At 39.2% G+C, this 18,772-nt stretch overlaps 1 protein-coding gene across 5 annotated transcripts in view; it reads left to right on the top strand.

Moving 5' to 3' along the window:
• Window positions 1-18,541, top strand: part of TMEM117 (transmembrane protein 117) — a 219,234-nt gene extending 200,693 nt beyond the window's left edge. For all 5 annotated transcript variants that reach the window (XM_051641503.1, XM_051641476.1, XM_051641495.1 and 2 more), the window contains 2 exons: window positions 6,524-6,653; window positions 16,451-18,541. In XM_051641503.1, coding sequence (XP_051497463.1) covers window positions 6,524-6,653; window positions 16,451-17,091 — 771 coding nt within the window. In that variant the 3' untranslated portion in view covers window positions 17,092-18,541. The remainder of the gene's footprint in view (window positions 1-6,523; window positions 6,654-16,450) is intronic.
• The last annotated feature ends 231 nt before the right edge of the window (window positions 18,542-18,772 follow it).

The raw sequence follows: 18,772 nt of genomic DNA, 5'->3' as shown, positions 1-18,772 counted from the left end.
ACTTCTTTTAGGTGGTCTGGAATTCTGAGATTACTTTGATCTTGCGGTGGAAAAGCTAAATACCAATTCAGACATTTTGGTAACAAGAGTTACTGTTTTGAGGACACATGCACACACAGCTTTGTCTGGGCTCAAAATGTGCAAATTCAAAGTACAGATACCCAGGGCTTATTTGAGACCTGGATGGCCTGGGAATTGTTGCCTTTAAATAAGCAGAAATGGATAATAAACTAAAGGATTCAGTAATGATTTTTTGACTGGGAGGGCTCATTCAAGGCCAAGCACACACTGAAAAAAGAGACTGTATGGCTTCTTTAACTCTCAAGGAAAAAGTTATTGCTGTCATATTATCTTTTTCTCAAATAAAGGAGAAAATTAGCAAGACTTGCAGTGATGGTTCTAGAGAAAGGCCAGGAGCTTGAAGAAGCTAAGCAAAGACTGAGGAGGAGAAGAGCACAAAGATGATGCATAGCAGCAAGGTTGTGGGTATGTCCATGCCTTGCATTGCTGTACAGCATAAGGATATCCTTTCTATACCTGTGTCTGGTCCTGTAAGCTGTCTTCAGTGTTCTGTCTGAGCAGCTTCGGGCTCAATTGAAGCAGTTACTCCACTGTTACAGTGGATTTTCCATGTTTTGAATCCTTTAAATCAAGACTAAGACATAAAAGGTGTAGCTGTGGCTGCAATTAGGGACTTCATGACACAGTTCATGATAGGGTTTTGTGATTGTTATTGCCAATAACAATCCAAACAGGTGAAGCCAAAACAGATGAGCAGATTAAATAAAGCTTGCTGGACTTTAAGTATATTTGCACAGATAGTACCAACATGATGTAGGAGGTCTTTTGTAGAATAAAGTGTCATCTTTCACTGTGGGAGCTAAGTAGCCCCACTGAAGCCATGCAAGTATACAGGTGGTAGTGTTAAGAGTAGATGTATATTTTTAATTTAGTGAGGGCTAAACCCCACAATTTCTGTCGACTTTTGTTCCTATTTAAATAAGGTATTGACAAAGAACAGAAGGCCAAAAACTGCGTGGTAGATTTGATCTCGCAGACATGAAAATGAGTTCTAGTTATGGCTGTTGATTTTCCTTCTTATGTATGTTTGAATGAAATATTAAAATGATGTTTGTACTTTATCAACTCACAGCTGCAGTGACATCAGATGCAGAGATCACTGGAATATTCAGCAGTGCAGTGGAATTAGAGGTAACCACAGAGGAGTCGAGCCTTTGACTCTGAATTCCAGCTGTTAATTTCTTACTTCAAACACTTGCAAAAAAATACAGCCATTGCCTCTCTTTAAATTTCCTCTAGCCATATGCCTGCTTGCCAGGTTCTGAGAGTTGAAGCAAAGCCAGCTAAAAGATGCAAAGATACCTGAAAACATGTTTTTCTACCTCATGAGTTAAAAAGATTTTAATAAATTAAATAAAAATTGCTACAGGCAGTTTCTGGAACAAGCACACATACACTCATATATGCATTTTCTAATTTCCTTCCCTCTATTTTTGTTTATTTATTATTCCGAGGGGTTTAAATTACAAATGGGTTCATAACATTAAATTTAGCATGTATCATCACTACTTAAATCAGAAATATTCAGTATGTGTTTATCTTCTTTCATGATTATATTTGAACAGTGTTTCTATTAATTGCTAGTGTTCTATCATATTTACTGTATACCAACCACCCTATTCAGACAGAAGGAGAGATAAAAACATGGCACATTTGTTTACCATTAACTGTCACTGTTTTTTAATCCAAATCCCTCCTTTTCTGTGGCAGTTTTCACTGGGTGAAAAGGGGCTGGTGGCTGAGGGATGTCGGGTTGTGTGTGCATGAAGCATAGGACATGGTTTGCAGAGGGCTCAACTCACCTTTCCAGACAGCTTGTGATCCTTGTTGAATCCTGCTGGCATCTGGTCCTTGTCCTCTGGGCTTGGGAAACATGGCCTAGAGCCTGCAATAAAGAACACTGAGCAGCAAGGAGCAATCCTGCAGCCAGCCTGGGAGCTGCATGTTGCCAGTGTGTTCCTGGGCTCTCATCAGCCAGGAGCCTGGGGCAGCTGCCTCTCCTGGCTCACGGTCAGGACAGGGCTTCCCCAGGCAATGCCTTCTCTTTTCCTGGGGTGGTGGCAGAGAAGGACCAGATCATATCAGAAACTGTGGCTTGATGCTCAGTTACCAGTAATAAAAAAATATTTGCTTAAGAGATACCAATTCAGTTCTGCCAGCTCCACTGTAGGGTCTTAAACCAATACCTGGCATTTCAGAAGGAAGTGTGTGCATTTGTTTGGCACAGGGATCTAGAAACAAAGGGAAGAAAAGCAGAATACCATGACCTCCTCTTTTGCAGCATCCAGTTTAATCTGTGCTTCTGGGTTTAATGAGGTAGCTGATGGCAATCAGAGGTGCTCCTTTTGCCCATTGCAACTCTAGGATGAACCCCTCAGTGATCTTAAATTCATCCTCTGGCTGCCCTTTCCTCATGACTAGAGTGAAATGAGGCAATAACCTCATTTAATTTGCACAGCCCACAAAACTTGCCACTGAGGTTAGAGACCTCTGTGCTGCTAATTTAAGCCTGCTGGCTCTGAGTTGGTTTCTTCTTCATAAACTGCGTAGAGCTGTGCTTCAGACCCCCCAGGTTAGAAACCACAAAAGTAGATTAATATTAGAAATTTGGTGCCGATGGTTTTAAAGAAGAAACAATCTGTTCATGCAGCATGAGAGACAGAAATATGAGGAAGCAGTATGGTTGTATGGCTTTATTTTTCAAACTCTGCAAGTTGCGATACATTCTAACTACAGTATTTTGGACCCAGTTCCTAATGAGATTACAGATATGGCAGAGTACAGACACCTCAGCAATAAGGACTAAAGCTGATTCAGTGGACTTTACGTAATTATGAGCAACTTAAATGCATCATAAGCAACCCCCTCCCTGGAAGTGTTCAAGGCCAGGTTGGATGGGGTGTGGAGCAACCTGATCTGGTGGGAGGTGTGCCTGCCAATGCAGAGGGCTTGGAACTAGATGATCTTTAAGGTCCCTTCCAACCCAAACCATTCTATGATTCTATGAGAACTTAAAGAGCATACTGTATGCCGCTCACGTTCCAGAGATGAGCCCACACTGATACCATTTGTGAAAGCATGATACAGACCTAAACTGTGTGCCAGGGAGAGAAATGGTTAAATGTATGGGCTTGTACATCTACACTATTACTGTATACCTATCAGCATATGAGGTAAATTATTCCTACTCGGTGCCTTGAATTTATTGGGAAAAAAAAATTCTGGATATTGCTGAAACGAAGTTGTCTTTTGCCTCCCAGTTAGGAAAAAAATCATAACAGAGTAAAAAGATTTTGGATAACGCTTTCTTAGAACCTAGATAATAACAAAACAGTCACTTTTTTTTTTTTTTTTTTTTTAAATGAAAGCTAATATTGGCATTAGCCCAGAAAGTTAATATTCATCGGCTCTTCTCCTACACAGTAACAATACTGCATCTATGTGTCTGCAGGTGATAAAGTCACTACACGGACAGTAAATGCTCACGCTTACCCAAAATTGTGAGCCAAGTGGAATCCCAAAGGCTATTTCATCACCTAAATTGAAACTTAATTTTCCTAAATGCTGTGACTGTACTGACTTTCATGGAAGTCAGTAAGTCTAACTCGTGATTTTATTCTCCCTGTTTTAATATTGCTTTCAAATACATTTTATTGTGTGTAGGGGGTTATTATTTTGTTAGATTTTTTAAAATTTTATTTCCAGTAGGAGTGTTCTTAAATGACAGAATTTCTAATTATACTGCTAAATGTTTTACATTTTAAATGCTATTTGTGGGTGAAGAAAATATACCTTATAGGCAAACCCAAGAATTTATTAGCAGTATCATTTAAATTTTAACAGTGTAATCCAAGAACCATTATTGGTTGAGATCTAATTAGTACAGAAAATAATACTGCTGTGCAGAAAAAAGTTTCAGTAACAATGCTAAAGTGTTATACACGTCTTAGTGTCTACTGCTTTTCTGGTGTTTTGTCCACCCTCCCCCTGCTTGCACAGGTCCTGAAATGGGCAGTTTGAGTCTAGTGGAGGTGAGTGAGGGCGCTAAGGTGTATCATTGTCATCTCATTTGCTGACACACTTTTAGACCTTGCTGTTTCTTCACTGATCTGAAGCTCCACATTACAGCCAGATTTACTACTACACACTCTGCCTTTCACCTGCTAGATACTTCTTTGTTTTCCTTGTTGCCCCTAAAAGCAGTTTTGTCCAGCCCCAGATCTGCAGTTCTTTAGCTGAGCTCTGGTGAGTTGTTTATAGTTGCGAAGTCTCCAGTGCCAGCCTGTCCCCACCTCTCTACCAATGGCAATACCATATTATGGGGCTACAGGATAACAGAGGTCATGAGATGATTCAGGTATGCTTCATACATTATGGGGTATATATGTAGAAAAGTTTAAATAATGTACTCTTGAAAGGTAGCTATAGTTTGGACTGTCAAATATGTATTTTTCTAATGAGCTGTCCACTTATCTCTCTGTTATAAAGTAAGCAGTAGCACACTGCTGGGGTTAGATCTCTCTGTTGTGCTTTTGTTTTATGGAGTATTTTCCAGTCTCAGTAGTTGTTTTATGAGACAAATAAGACAGTAAATTGCACATCTGACAGAACTGGCATGCTGGTTACTCATTATCAGGAAATATTCATACAGATCAGAAAAAAGGCTGAAGTTTTTTATAAAATTCAGATGCAAAGACACAGCCCAGTAGAAAATTCTGTATAGTGGAATATTATCTGCAAATCAGCAAAAGGCACAGTAGGAGCACTGGGCCAAGAGCAGGAGGCTGGATTTGTAGTCCTATGTTTACTTATTTCTAATGCAGAGTCCACAGCTCTCCATTCGTTTGTCTTCAGGAACATGGAATTTATTTCTCCCTTTGTATTCCTGGGTGAGAGTATGTATGACTTAACATGAGATACCAATGCAGAGATGTGTATTGGACACTGTGAACTGAGAGAGTACACCCATAAATTTTTTATCTTTGGGCACTTTTTGAATACGTACCAACTGCAAGGGGGTGGTTGCAGATGCAGTGAGTGATTATGCAGCTAGGCCTTTATTACCTTACCTGGTGACCAGGAGTGCATGCGTTGCATTCATGATGAGGCAAAAGGAGAGTATCCTTCTTTCTCTTATCTTCTGCATCTGTAAACTGGCACTTTCTGTATCACTGTGAACATTAAGAACCAGGTGCAGAGGGTCAGGTTTTCTCTTTGCTTGTACTGTTAGTCCATTTATCTCAGTATCACAAAGAGTTAGCACAAATCAGCTGCTCTTAATGCTTGGGTCATGCTATTCCCTGCTGATAAAATTTCCATTTCCCTTCCACTGTAGAAAATGTTGGCGCACGTAGCAATTCCTGGAAGCTAAGTTGTATGTATGATTTATCTTTCAGAGGTGATTCTTAGTTTTGAATATTTTTTTTCATTACCCAGGTAGGAAACTTTCCAGCCTTATAAAACTGGAAAAAAAAATTGAATTGGTTCTCCTGGGGAGATGGCTGCCCTGGAATGGTTTTCATATGAAGGAAGCCCAAGTCACTCACAGAGCTTTTCACATTTCAGATTCCTTTGTCTTACTTTTAGTAATTCAGGTGCTTGTTGCGCTAACCTGTGGGATACAAATCCAGGGGTATAAATGGGGACAGGGCCAGTATGTGATTAAGAGCAGATCATCAGCAGTCTGCAGTGCACCAAGTAACTACTCTGGCAGTAGCCTTACTGATTCTAGCACTAGTGCTAGACTTTCAGTTTTGGCTGTAATGAGCCATGCTATTATAGCCATTTTCAAGTGACTGATGGTGGGTGCAGATAACCAAGCTAAAAATTTATTTCAGTGCAGCTTCTCCTCAGCTGGGTTACCACATACTACCAAAATATGCATAATTATAGGTAAGAGCTTCCACATTTCCACCTTGTCAGCTGAAATACAGCAGTGGAGAAAACTGGGCTTGGATTCAGACAGATTGTGCTAAAGGGCCTGCACTTGCCGGGAGTGAAAACACTCTGTGGGTTGAATAAGTAGAATCCAGATACATGAAATGTTTGAAACTGTCAGGCCTATTTCTTACCTGTGAACTGTTTTCCAAATTAGAGGCAGAAGTTGTAACTAGTATTGCAGGGTTGCTATATAATATATGTACATTCATATGCTTAGACTATTTTGTATTATCAGCTGGTACAATGGATTCAATATTGTCATTCTGAAGTGAGCTTTTGAACACATAATTACATGAAGCTGAATTAAAAATCATAGTGAAATGTCTAATATAAGCAGGGTATTCTGTTTCAAGTTGTTCAGATAAATTTAAAGGATGAAAATCCAATAATGGGAGGTTTTAAAATAGGACCTTTCTTTTTTATTAATTTAAGCCTCATTAAGGGGAAAGAAATATATTGTGAAAGCTCATATTTAGGATCTTGCTTTTCTTTTTTTTAACAGGACTGGGAGTTTCCACATTTTATGGGTGATGTTGAAGTGAATCTTCCAGGCTTGCCATCTGCACACATGCAGTTCAAAATACCTTATTTCCAGAAGATCTTAAAAGAGGAGTATCACATACATATAACAGGTATGTAACCTTACAGATTTTGATACACTGAAGTGCTTTGGTGTAATGAATGTACACTAACGTTCTTAAACACCCATTTTGTGTGTGTGGCCCAGATTACCATTTTTTCTATCTCTTTATCTGCCCATGTGTGTATCATCCATTTATAAACATCTCAGGGAAATGAAGAACCTGCATCTTACAACTCAGAGAGACCTGCTGTTTTTCATGGATTTCAGGAACATTTTGTAACCCTAAGTAATACCTAATGTAACTTCAGAGGTCTTTTATCTAAAATTGCTCTCCAGGGGAATTAGCGACTAACCAGACACACAGTTAAATACCCTCAAATAAAATAGAATTGCAGTTACTGAAATGGATGGTACATATAGATAAAAGTACCTCACCCTTGCATACTGTGAGACAGTATTTCAATAACAGTAGGGAGTGAAAAAAGAAGGTTAAATAGGGGTAAATAGCTTGGTTTTACCTTCAAGCTATGCAGAGTGTAGCTCCTCTCTCTACAGAGAGCTGGATAATAATGGATAGCAAAAGAATGAGGGTGTGACTTGACAGGGATCTTTAACTGCTAATATAAACAATCACAGCACATCAGCACGTTATACTGGACAGGTATAAGAAAGATGAGGGCATCTTGTGACATAGCCATACAAAACTCCTGCAGAGCAGAGAAAAAAGGAGCATTCAGAAGTGATATAAAGATAAGGCCAAGAGCTAGCAGGTCAGTCACAAACTCACCAGGCAGGAAAAGCCAAGGGAAGAACATGTGCTGAGGAGGCAAGAATGATGAACCCAGGACTCAGTCAAGATAGGATGAATGAGGCCTCAGAAAAGGTATTTTCAGCAGAGAAGGTAGAAATCTGAGTAATCAGATTAAAAACCAGAAAAGAAGAGAAAATGAGTGCAGAAGTTGCCTGCTGGGTATTGCATGAGGGAAGGTAAATGGGCCAGTATGAAGTACAGATGGAGGGGTGGAAATTTTTTCAAGAGTGGATGCTGGTGCCCTGCTGGAATGCTGAGAGAGAACAGACAGACAGTGGGAAGAAAGAAGGGCTGGGACACACCTGAGTCAGACTGTTCGAGGCACTAGTGGTTTATGGAACAGAATGAATTGAATGATCTCATGGTCAGTGACTAAAACACATAGGGTGAGAGAAGATGGGATGTGTACATTATGAATATATTTTTCTCTTCCAAGTGAACAAAAAGATGAGAGGAAAAAAGGTGTATAAGCATCAAATACTTGATGAGCATGAATTTGGAGGGACTCAGCCCCACAAGGCTCCCAGATGCCCTGTAGTTACTCGATTTTATAAGTAGAAGTAGTGGAATGGCTGCACAGAGGAGTAAGAACATTTACTGAGGCATGATAGGGTGGGCTGCACCATCAGATGCAGAAACTCAGGATATAATTAATGTAGATGAAAAACCATGGGTGGTAGAAGAGTGACTGAAGAACAGTTTTGCACTGCAGAAGAGAGAGAGATATTGATGACAGTTAGGGAAGAGCAAAGAATAAGCAACAGCAAAAAAAACATGAATTGGAGATCAGAAATACAACTGCTAGCAATACTGCTCTTTGAAAACAGACATACGAAGAGAAACCAATATTTATGCATTGTAGAGTCTTCTGCAGAGAGGACTGGAGGCCTTTCTGATTTTCTGGTGAGAAGGCATTCTTTTAACGAGGATGAGCTAATGAATAGGGGCTGAGGAATATTTTTCCCTGCTCAGCATTAACAAGATTCATTTATTAGATTCACTAGACAAATCAATCCATCTGACTGCACATCACGTACTCTGTCTACTGAGTGCCTGTTCTATCTCAGTGCTACACCACCCTTTAGGAGATCTAATAAACAGCCGTAACACATGGCACAAGAACCTCCCTTTGGGTAAGTTTCCTTGAACCATCTGTTCTTGCCATCAGTTCTTGTCTTAGGTTAGGGTATCATCTTGGATCACTTTCAAGCTCTAGTTATTGTGTGGATGTGTAGATACTCCTAATTTTCTACTCAAATCAGGGAGCTAATAAAAGAAAGAGAGAACTGGCTCAATATATATATAACAAAATGAATGTAATCCAATCTAAAATGAGGGTAGAGAGTAATGCACATGAATGCAGCTGCAGCAGATGATATGTGGGTAGGACAGCCATAATGGCAGGAAGCTGGCTGTATTTAAGCCCTGTTTAATACTTGGGATCCAGAATGTTAAATATAGGATATCTTTTCAGTAGCAAGCAGGAAAAGAAGCCTAAGCCCCAAATATAATCTATGACCTGTGTCCTAATTTGTAGAATCTGGAAATCTTTTTCTCCCAAATAGCAAGGAGAAAGAAAAAAATGGCTGAAATAGCATTTACAATCTTTTTCCTGGAAATTTTTGTTCTTCATAAGTTCTTTGACAGTCCGTTTTTGTCCCTGTTGATTGATATAAATAAGAGCAGCCCTAGGACTCCTCTGTGCAGTCCCATTTGATGCTGAGTTGCTCTAATGAGCAGTGGTAAAGTAAGAGACATTCAGAGGACCAAAGGACTTTAAACCACCTTTCTGTCGGTGTGTGCTTACTGGCTTCGCACAAGTTCTGTAGAGATGAAGGATTTCACAGTTACATTTCTGTGTTGCCAACTCTCCTGATTTTATCACAAATTTTAAGACAGTTGCTTTTCTTGTTGTTTTTTTTTTCCCCTACTTTGACTTAAAGCCTTAGCTCCTGAGCTCAGTGACTGCATGGGAATTTAAGCTTTCACAAAATAAAGCTCATAGCTGCAGAGAAAAAAAATGAAACATTCCTCTGCGTGTCTCCATGTCTAAAAAAGCAGATAAATAAAACAGTACTTAGTGTATTATTTTTAACCCATCTTGGTACTTTAAATAATATGCTTTCTTAGGCCTGACTTGCGATTTCTGAATATTCTAAGTTGGCAGTAATATCAAATTAACATCTGCAGTCTGTAGCTGATGTGATTCAGTGTAGTTTTAAATTTACTATCAAAATCATATCTTATTTTTACTGGTAACTGAGTACCTCATTTTGCTCACATTTCTTTGCATCTAAAAACTCCTAGCAAGCATCTACTCAGTATTAAATATTTTTATCCTGTTTTTATAGCTGCTTTTATCTATGAACATCAAAAATAACTTGAATTCCTGGATTTGCTTAACTCATCTAGATTTCCCTTGACAGATGGTTCATTGCAAAGTGTGTGTTTACCTTCTTGGGCTTCTGTTTATGAAAACACATAGTCTAATCTAGTTTCTGTAACACCCAGGGAAGCTGATAAAACTTAAAAGTAAATTTTGTTACTTCAGATTCTTTTATGCTTAAAAGGCACCAGTGGGGCTTGGCTGCTACCCTTTAATAGCAGCACTGGAGATCCAAGAGCATCTGCTCTCGAGTATGCAAATAAGTTTCAAATAGGAAACATTAAAGTTTGGGTATCAAAACAGATGGAAGATTTTTCTGGCTGTTTATAAACATGTTTTTGAGTGCCTATCTAGCCAGAGTGCCCTTCCACCCAAAGGAGAAATCATCACCTTGATGGCTGGCGGATGCCTAGCATGGCTGGCTTGTGAAGTTAAATCAGAAGTGTGTCTAGATTCAGGCCATGCGTCGCCTACACAGAGAAGTCTAAGGCAGCCTGTGGGCAGGAATAGACAAGTCAGAGGAAAACCAAAGCTGTCTGTGCACGCAGGTGTGAAAAACTCTCAGAGGATTTGTGGCTTATTTCAGCTGTGAGTGGTCTGTATGCATGTATCTAGCTAGTAACATTACCATGACAGGAGACACAAAGAATGTTTTGAAGATATCTGTATGTTTTACAGAGGTGTCCAAATGTTCTTAGACACAAATTGCAATTGAGTTAAGAGTCTAAAGTCAACATTTCCTGTGATAACCTCTGGCTGCAGTTGCAGAGCACAAGGCCACTTAAGTCTAGCCTTAATAAGTGGAATTTTCACATTTCCTCTTGGCCACAGGAGGGATGCTGAGGACTGGCTTCTACACAAACTCCAGAATCAGCAGCTGGTTTGAAATATTTGGACCTCTGGAATCTACCTCAATTGCCCAGTGAATCCATTGCATGTGGGATTGTCGACTGGTTGCTGAATCTCTCATAGACCTTATCAGCCTCTTTAAAAATGACAACTGCCCAAACATCTTGCTCAGGTGGCAATAAGAGGTGCCTTTCTGGAAAAAGTAAAAAGAAAAATCCATGCATTTTTCACCAGGAGAAGGCCCCTGACATTCATATGCAGGGCACAGTTGTTCAGCATCAAAAGGGAGTGATGAGTGTTTCTAAGCTGGGTCCTTTATAGGCTGGTGTTTAGAGCATGGTCCTATGATGCAGGTCCAAACTTCCACAGGTCGAGATTGTTCTAAGGTCAAGTTTCCATTCTGGTACATTCCCTAGCCCTAAGGATACAACCCTCCTCCACAGCCATGGTTTCTCAGAAAACAGGGATCAAGTTTTCATCCCCAAATAGTGACTGTAGGCTATAATACATACAAAAAGGTTTCACATTTCACATCACAGCCTCACAAGGACACCCAGCACATGTTCTTGGCTAGCTACATACATCCAGTTTTTCTTTTGGGGGATTGTTACTGCACCAAATTTCAATGTTGCACCACACTTCCAAATACACCAAACCAGATTCCTGACTCTCCAAATGTCATGTGTAGCATGTAGGGATGGCAACGCTGTGAAAGCAAATTAGCCATCTTATTTTTTGGTAGTGCATGGGTGAACGACACAGCCTATTTTAGCACCTTGTTTTCTTCATTACAGCTTCACTGGAGAGTGTAGATATAATCCTTTGCAGTTTGCTGAGATGAGTGATTAGCCTTCCAGTCTTGAGTGCTGATCTTTTTACATCTTTCCACATCAAAATCTCTCCATGGAAAATCTGCCTGCTCCAAGAAGGGCTAAATGGTGCCAGGCATATGCCACTGTTCTTGTCCACACAGACCTCACAGGAGTTCAGCCAGCCCTAGAGTAATAGTGGTACTGAGCCTACAGAAATTGGTTAAGAGACAAATGAAATTACTCCATTGTGTGGTACTCCATTTTCTTTTACACCTTTTCATCTGGGATGAAAGCTGAAGCACTGTCAAATAAATTATAAATATATATAAGAAAATGAATATGCATAGCTTCATAATATATTTATTCTGACCCTTTGCAAAACTATAAACTTGAGCTTGTTCATGTGCAATGTGAGAGGTCAGGGGTCACTCCTAATTTACCAAGCTTATTTCGTATGTGAGCTTGATATATTAGTCAAAGTTTGCTATAAAAAGCATTATGTTAATATTACATGGCAATAGACAATTATTTCTTATGCATAGATTATATACATGTATAATGTTAAGGACTGATCAGCATAATATGACCCAGTAGTTACTTGTCATGGGGAACTATCATCAAATAGATGTTTGTGAGTGGACACTGTCAGACCTCTGTGGTCATTTTATTTCAACACATCTATCACTGTTCTAGAAGGATTGCTAGGTAGATTAGACTTGGCTGTCACACCCACTAGTACAGCAGTAAAGTACATCTTAGAAGAGGGACAGAGAGCAGAGGACAGTGTATTCTAGAAAGAGGCGAATACTTTCTGTAAGTAACCAAGACAGCACTAACTCCCAGTCATTTTGTGTTTAAGGAGATCAGTGCAGCCCTTGGCTACAGGGAATGCTGAGTAGGAGTAGGAAGATGTCATCATGTTCATATATAGTTATAGTGAGCCTGCTACTCATATACAGGGTTTGGTTCTGGTGCCAACAGTTTTCAAAAGCAAAGAAAAGGTCATAGAGCTCATCAAGCATGACAGTGATGCAGAGGATGGAAAAAATTGTCTAGAAATGAGAAGTTTAAGGAGCTTGAGAAGATCCCCTGTAGAACAGAGGAAGGTCTCAGGCAACTAACTGCCACTGAGACATATGGGTTGCAATTCACCTTAGTTAACTGGGATGTCTGCATCTAAGCTCTTTGTCTAAGCACCCTTTATAGTCCCCACTGTCCCAGCGATCCCAACGGCAGAGCTTAGAGCTGTGCTCCTGCCTGCCTAACTCTGTCTAGGAGCTGAGTGAGGGAGTTCCATGTTTGTGCTTTTTATGAAACGGGAATAATTTAAATTTTTATCTCTCTTAGATGAGATGAGCACTCAACTTCTTTACATAAGAGGAGTGGAGCCTTTTTTAAACAGATCCATCTTAGAACAGATTCATGATTATAAAACCACAGGGTAGGATAGATCACACAGAATCACAGAATTGTTGAGGCTGGAAAAGACCCCTGAGATCATCAAGTCCAACATATGACCTAACCCACCACACTGGCTAGACCATGGCACTACATGCCACATCCAGTCTTTCCCTAAACACCTCCAGGAATGGTGACTCCACCACTTCCCTGGGCAGTCCATTCCAATATCTGATCACCCTTCCTGTAAGGAAATCTTCCTAATATCCAGCCTAATCCCTCCCCCTGGCGCAGCTTCAGGTCATGCCCTCTCATCCTGTCACTAGTTGCTTGGTAGAAGAGCCCAGCCCCCACCTGACTACAACCTCCCTTCAGGTAGTTGTAGGAAGTGCTGAGGTCCCCCGAGTCTCCTCTTCTCTAGGCTAAACAACCCCAGCTCCCTCAGACTCGCCTCATAAGACTTTCCCTCTAGTCCTTTCACCAGCCTTGTTGCTCTCCTCTGGACCTGCTCCAGCACCTCAATATCCTTCTTGAAATGAGGGGCCCAGAACTGGACACAGTACTCGAGGTGAGGCCTCACCAGTGCTGTGTACAGGGGGAGAATTACATCCCTACTCTTGCTGGCCATGCTATTCCTGATACAAGCCAGGATGCCATTGGCCTTCTGGGCCACCTGGGCACACTGCTGGCTCATGTCAACTGGTGGTCAACCAGCACTCCCAGGTCCCTCTCTGCTGGGCTGCTCTCCAGCCACTCTTCCCCCAGTCTGTAGCACTGCCTGAGGCTACTGTGGCCAAAGTGCAGCACCCTGCACTTGGTCTTGTTGAACCTCATACTGTTGGCCTTGGCCCATTGATCCAGCCTGTCCAGGTTCTTCTGCAGCATCTTCCTACCCTCCAGAAGGTGCGACATGAAGCCTGAAATCAAGCACCTGTCTCCCTCTATTCATAATTTTGAGTGTTTTCTTCTAGCTTCTTAGTCACATTCTTCACCACCAGCAGGCTGCCATCTCAAGTCTTCCTCCTTAGGTGGTTTGCATTACATGTGTCTCATTGAGGACAATATGATCACACAGGTGATTGCTGTGAAATCCACCAGGTGCTGCCATGCCTGTAGAGGTGGCAGGTCATAGCAATGTCTAAGTTTCCTTTGTCAATCGTACCTAAAACCTACAAATCATGGAAACCATAACAGCGCATTTCAGTCTTTATAAAGGCCATCTCAGTAATGTCCCCATTTCATTATGCTTCGTATTTTGATCTTTTAAGTGTCTGTTTTCTCCCTACACATCTTCACACTTGTCACATCTAGCTAAAGGGAAAGAGTGACACTTGTCCTACATGAGTTTTTCACACTGCCCACCATCCCTAGACTCTAGCAGATCTCTCTGGAAAATAACCTGTCTTAGCTCTGCAGAAACAAAAAGAACCACAAATAGTATTTTGATGAAGCCAATAACAAAAGAAGTGGAAGGTTTTTTAGGATGGGCTTATCATGCATTTCCCTGGGAAAAGAATATGACTTAAGGAAATAACTTTGGGGCAATACAGCAAAGGGTTGCTTTCTGGTTGAAACACAGAGTAATACTTGATGACAAATTAGTGTTTCAAAAAAAGTGTCAAAGTGAACAACCATAACACAGAAAGGAAGCTGAGAATGCAGTAAGCCAGACTTTCTTTCCAACTGGCCATAGATAAACAGATAATGATTCTAATGTTTGTATAGCTGTAATTTGTGTTAGACTATTTTCCTAAGGAAATGAGAATTATGTGATCATGTACTCTATGTGGGTTGGCCTCACTCTCTATCCAACACTTAGTGCCAAATAATTTTTGAACCCATGGCAAGTTTCAAAAAAACATTTTTCAGAGGAGGAGAGTCTGAAAAATAGTGAGGTTACCAGTGTGTCCTAAGAAATGGTGATTAAGGCAAGGCGAATTGTCTAAGTTAGTGCCCAGCTAAGGAAAAGGCAGGAAGAAGTCAGTAATTATGTTCTGTTTGACAGCAGCCAATTACTCAGTGAATATATGTGTCCCAGACAGCCCATCAGCATATACTGTGCAATATACATTCTGTCTCTGTTGAAAGGTCATATGTGATAGATAAGCTAGAGTTATTCTGATTGAGAGAAACACCAATCTAGATTGTGTTGTTTGTCATTGCAGTTAATAATTGAGCATAATTTTCAGTGTTGGTTTAAGAAACTTAAATACTATAAAATATGGTGATTATCTGCTAAAACTGTAATTTTCTTTAATAGATCGATTATAATATAGATGAAAACCCAGGAAAAGGATAGAGAAGTTATTCAGGAATTATGTGAACAGGATTGGTTGCAAGGTGTTTTCAATGCAGCTTGATTTCTGAACATTCTTGTTGATTTTCCATCTAAATATAATCAAGACTAATGAGGACTATTAACCCCAATTGCTGAAATACAAGGAGTTACCCTCCTATAGTATTTTGTTTGTACAATTTGGACATACTGACTTTCAGGAACCTGAATCCTCTTACTCTTTACAAGTTAATGGCATAAGTCATTGGATAGATACTCTCATACATCCATTTTGTTTTTCACTTGAAACATAATTAACATGATTCCAACACAGATCAATACAATTCATCACCAGCAGGAGCATTCCTCCATGAATATCTTTTCATGTAATGCTGACATGTAGATTTCATGGGTGCCAACCACCACTGCACAGGTAAGATCACGTCACCAGCTAGAATGTGAGAGATGCTTTGACTATGAAAACAATATAATTTGTTTTGTGTATTCATAGAATAATTTAGGTTAGAAAGGACACCTGGAGTTCATCAGTTACAACACCCTGCTCAAAGCAGTGTCAGCTTTGCAATTGCATAAAGTTCGCTGTCATGTCTTTTTGTTGCCTGGAGGAAGCACAGAAAAGAGCAATTTTAAATAATAAAAGGAGAAATGTTTCCTCCTCCGGTATTGCAGGAGCTTGATGTTAGACCATGAGTCACTCCTTGGAGGAATATCTCTTTCTCTCTACACAGACTATAGGAAAAGCTAAGCTGACTTGCCTCCCAAGACTATAATCTTGGTATTTCTTGAGGATGTTTTACCTCAAAACCATGATTTATCCAGTTGCCCCCACCTGAATCAGTCTGCACACCGTTGTTGGTATGTCAAACAATATATGTACATATTCTTAAAATTTACAGAATTACCAGCCCCCAAAACTTCAGTCACTTCAGTGATTCCTGGCATAATAACAGTTCTGTCAAATATGACCCTTTCCTGGAAGATTTCCACATGAATATTTTTTAAGCACTGGAATTAGTATTTTAGGTATATCACCTAGGGGTCTAATCAACAGGTAACGTACAAACTGCAATGTGAATTCAATTGATATGCTGCTGTACTTGTGCTACAAAATTATTTTATTATGTGCCCAGACCTAATTGTGAAATACTAGTGGATTTCAGCATAAATACGATTATGGTGGAAATTTCGTTACAACTTTGCTTTACAGATTAATAAGTAGCTTTTACAAATTACTTCATTTGCACTGCTTTTAAAATGGGTACATTAGATGACAGAATTTTCTTTTTCCAAACAGGCAAATGGTTTAACTATGGAATTATCTTCCTTGTTTTAATCTTGGATCTGAATATGTGGAAGAACCAAATATTTTACAAACCTCATGAATATGGTCAATATATTGGTCCTGGACAGAAGATCTACACAGTGAAGGACTCAGAAAGCTTGAAAGACCTTAATAGAACTAAGTTATCTTGGGAGTGGAGATCAAATAACACTAACCCATTGACCAACCGGACCTATGCCGAAGGAGACATGTTCTTGCACAGCAGATTCACAGGTTCTAGCCTTGATGTCAAATGCCTGGCTTTTATTCCAAGTTTGCTGGCTTTTGCTTTGTTTGGTTTCTTCATTTGGTTCTTTGGTCGATTTCAGAAAACTGACCAAGGCATGGAGAATTTAGACAAATCATACACAAGAATGAAACGAAAGTCACCATCAGATATGGGAATGACACGTGAAAATACACAGGTGTTAGTAGAAGAACCATTAAGTTTTCAAGAACCACATCTTGTGTCTATAAAATCAGACTTAAGTGAAATAGTTTTTAATTCTTCTCTCCTAACTTCTGAAAACTTGAATGCACAACTGAACGAACAAGATAGCCCATTACAGCCAGTACCAGAGTCCTCTGTCCCTAAGAGTAATCCTGTGACATAGAGGCAAAAACCCAGGAAAATCAGTTGAAATAAGAAGTGACTATAAGATTTCAGTTTTACCTTTTGTAAGTTAAGATTTACATAGTGTTTAGAATAAAAAATTCAACCTATACCAAAAGGTGCTCAGCATGCTTTTTCTAGGAATTTCGTTTTTTATTTGTATTATATAGTACGTGCCTACTGTATATCTAACATTCCTTTATAGATTGCTTCCCAAAATTGCACAAGCTATTTATTAATACATTACCTTAACTGTATAATAGTGTATTAGATTATTACTTGCAGGTATAAAATTCTACCATGGTGGTGCCTTGAGACATTAAACTGTTTTTTAACTCAACACCAAATGTATAGCACAGTTCTTCTAATCTGTTTTGCAAAGCTTTTTGTATATGGTTATTTCAAGTATCATTTGATGTCTTAACAGAGGAGATAAACACAGCTATTCCTAAAGAAGGGTTTCTGTTAGGACATCACAACTTGACTTTGTTATTTACTCATCTGTGAAGCCAATGACTTTGATGACCAGACTGCAGAGAAGCATGTTGATTACCTTTTAATTTTTGCTGGGTAGCTGCCAAGCACAAATACAGATTCATTATGCAGTAAACAGCAGAGTGATAATACAGCATGGGTCACTACTTGTGAAAATATTACTGTCTCCATCAGTAAAAGCAATTAGGTGATAATGCCTAATTATATTTTTCATAATTGAAGATAAAGTGCTCCTTGATTAAAAGTTTTGCCCTTCACCTTTTAGAAACGGAGGTGAAAATACATGATTGAAGCAACTCTTTCCATCATCATACCTAACCTATGCAACATCAAGGAGCCAATTGAATGATTACAGTAAAGGACACAAAGCCCATTAAATCCGGTATTTGTGCACTTTGGGCATCAGTGAAACATACATAGAAACACGTCACATATAGACAATCTAACTTCAAATAGAGAGAAAATGCTTAGGGATTTTAAGTAAAATAGATTAATCATTTAATTGTATTGTACCCTTTTTTTTTTTTTTTTTTCCTTTTTTTCCTTCATCCATTATCCATGAATAAGTGTAACCTGGAAGCAGAAACAGAGAACTGGGTTTTTTGCTTATTTCAAGGGGACTTTGTAATGTGAATTCTCTGCTGTATGATCAAACTATATGTACTAGAGAAATAGCATATCTAAAATATCAGAAAGACTCTGATTTGCCTCTAATTTAGTTCTATAAATTGTTGTTACAAGGTACTAAATAATAAGTAATTTTTAAGTCTGAATTATTTCCCTGTCATTTACTGGTGTTGCTGTATTTTGTCTTCATGACTTTTTTATCTCCGTTGTTTTGATCTATCTGCTTTTAAGTTTTTGGAATGCTGAATTTAGCATGCATAATAGACCTATGCATTTATTAACTGTCACTTGAGAGCCAGTTTTAATAAACATCATTCAACAATTGTTTATTATGAGGCAGGAACATATTCTGTTAGCTTTACCATTTAAAAAAAAACAAAAACAAAAACATTTTACCCATGCATTATTCTGTTAAAATCTAAAATATTTCTGACTCAAAAGAAAACAGGCAGTATATCACAGTAATGTCAAAATAAAATGTTTTGCTTATAGAATAGTTAATGTTTCATCAGGAGAAATTTCACTTTACAATCAGATGAAAATTTTATCCATTAAAAATT

This window comes from Apus apus, chromosome 1 (genome assembly GCF_020740795.1).
Source record: "Apus apus isolate bApuApu2 chromosome 1, bApuApu2.pri.cur, whole genome shotgun sequence".
NCBI lineage: Eukaryota > Metazoa > Chordata > Aves > Apodiformes > Apodidae > Apus > Apus apus.
Note: the sequence above shows the minus strand (reverse complement) of the source record. Positions and strands in the feature narration are given on the sequence as shown.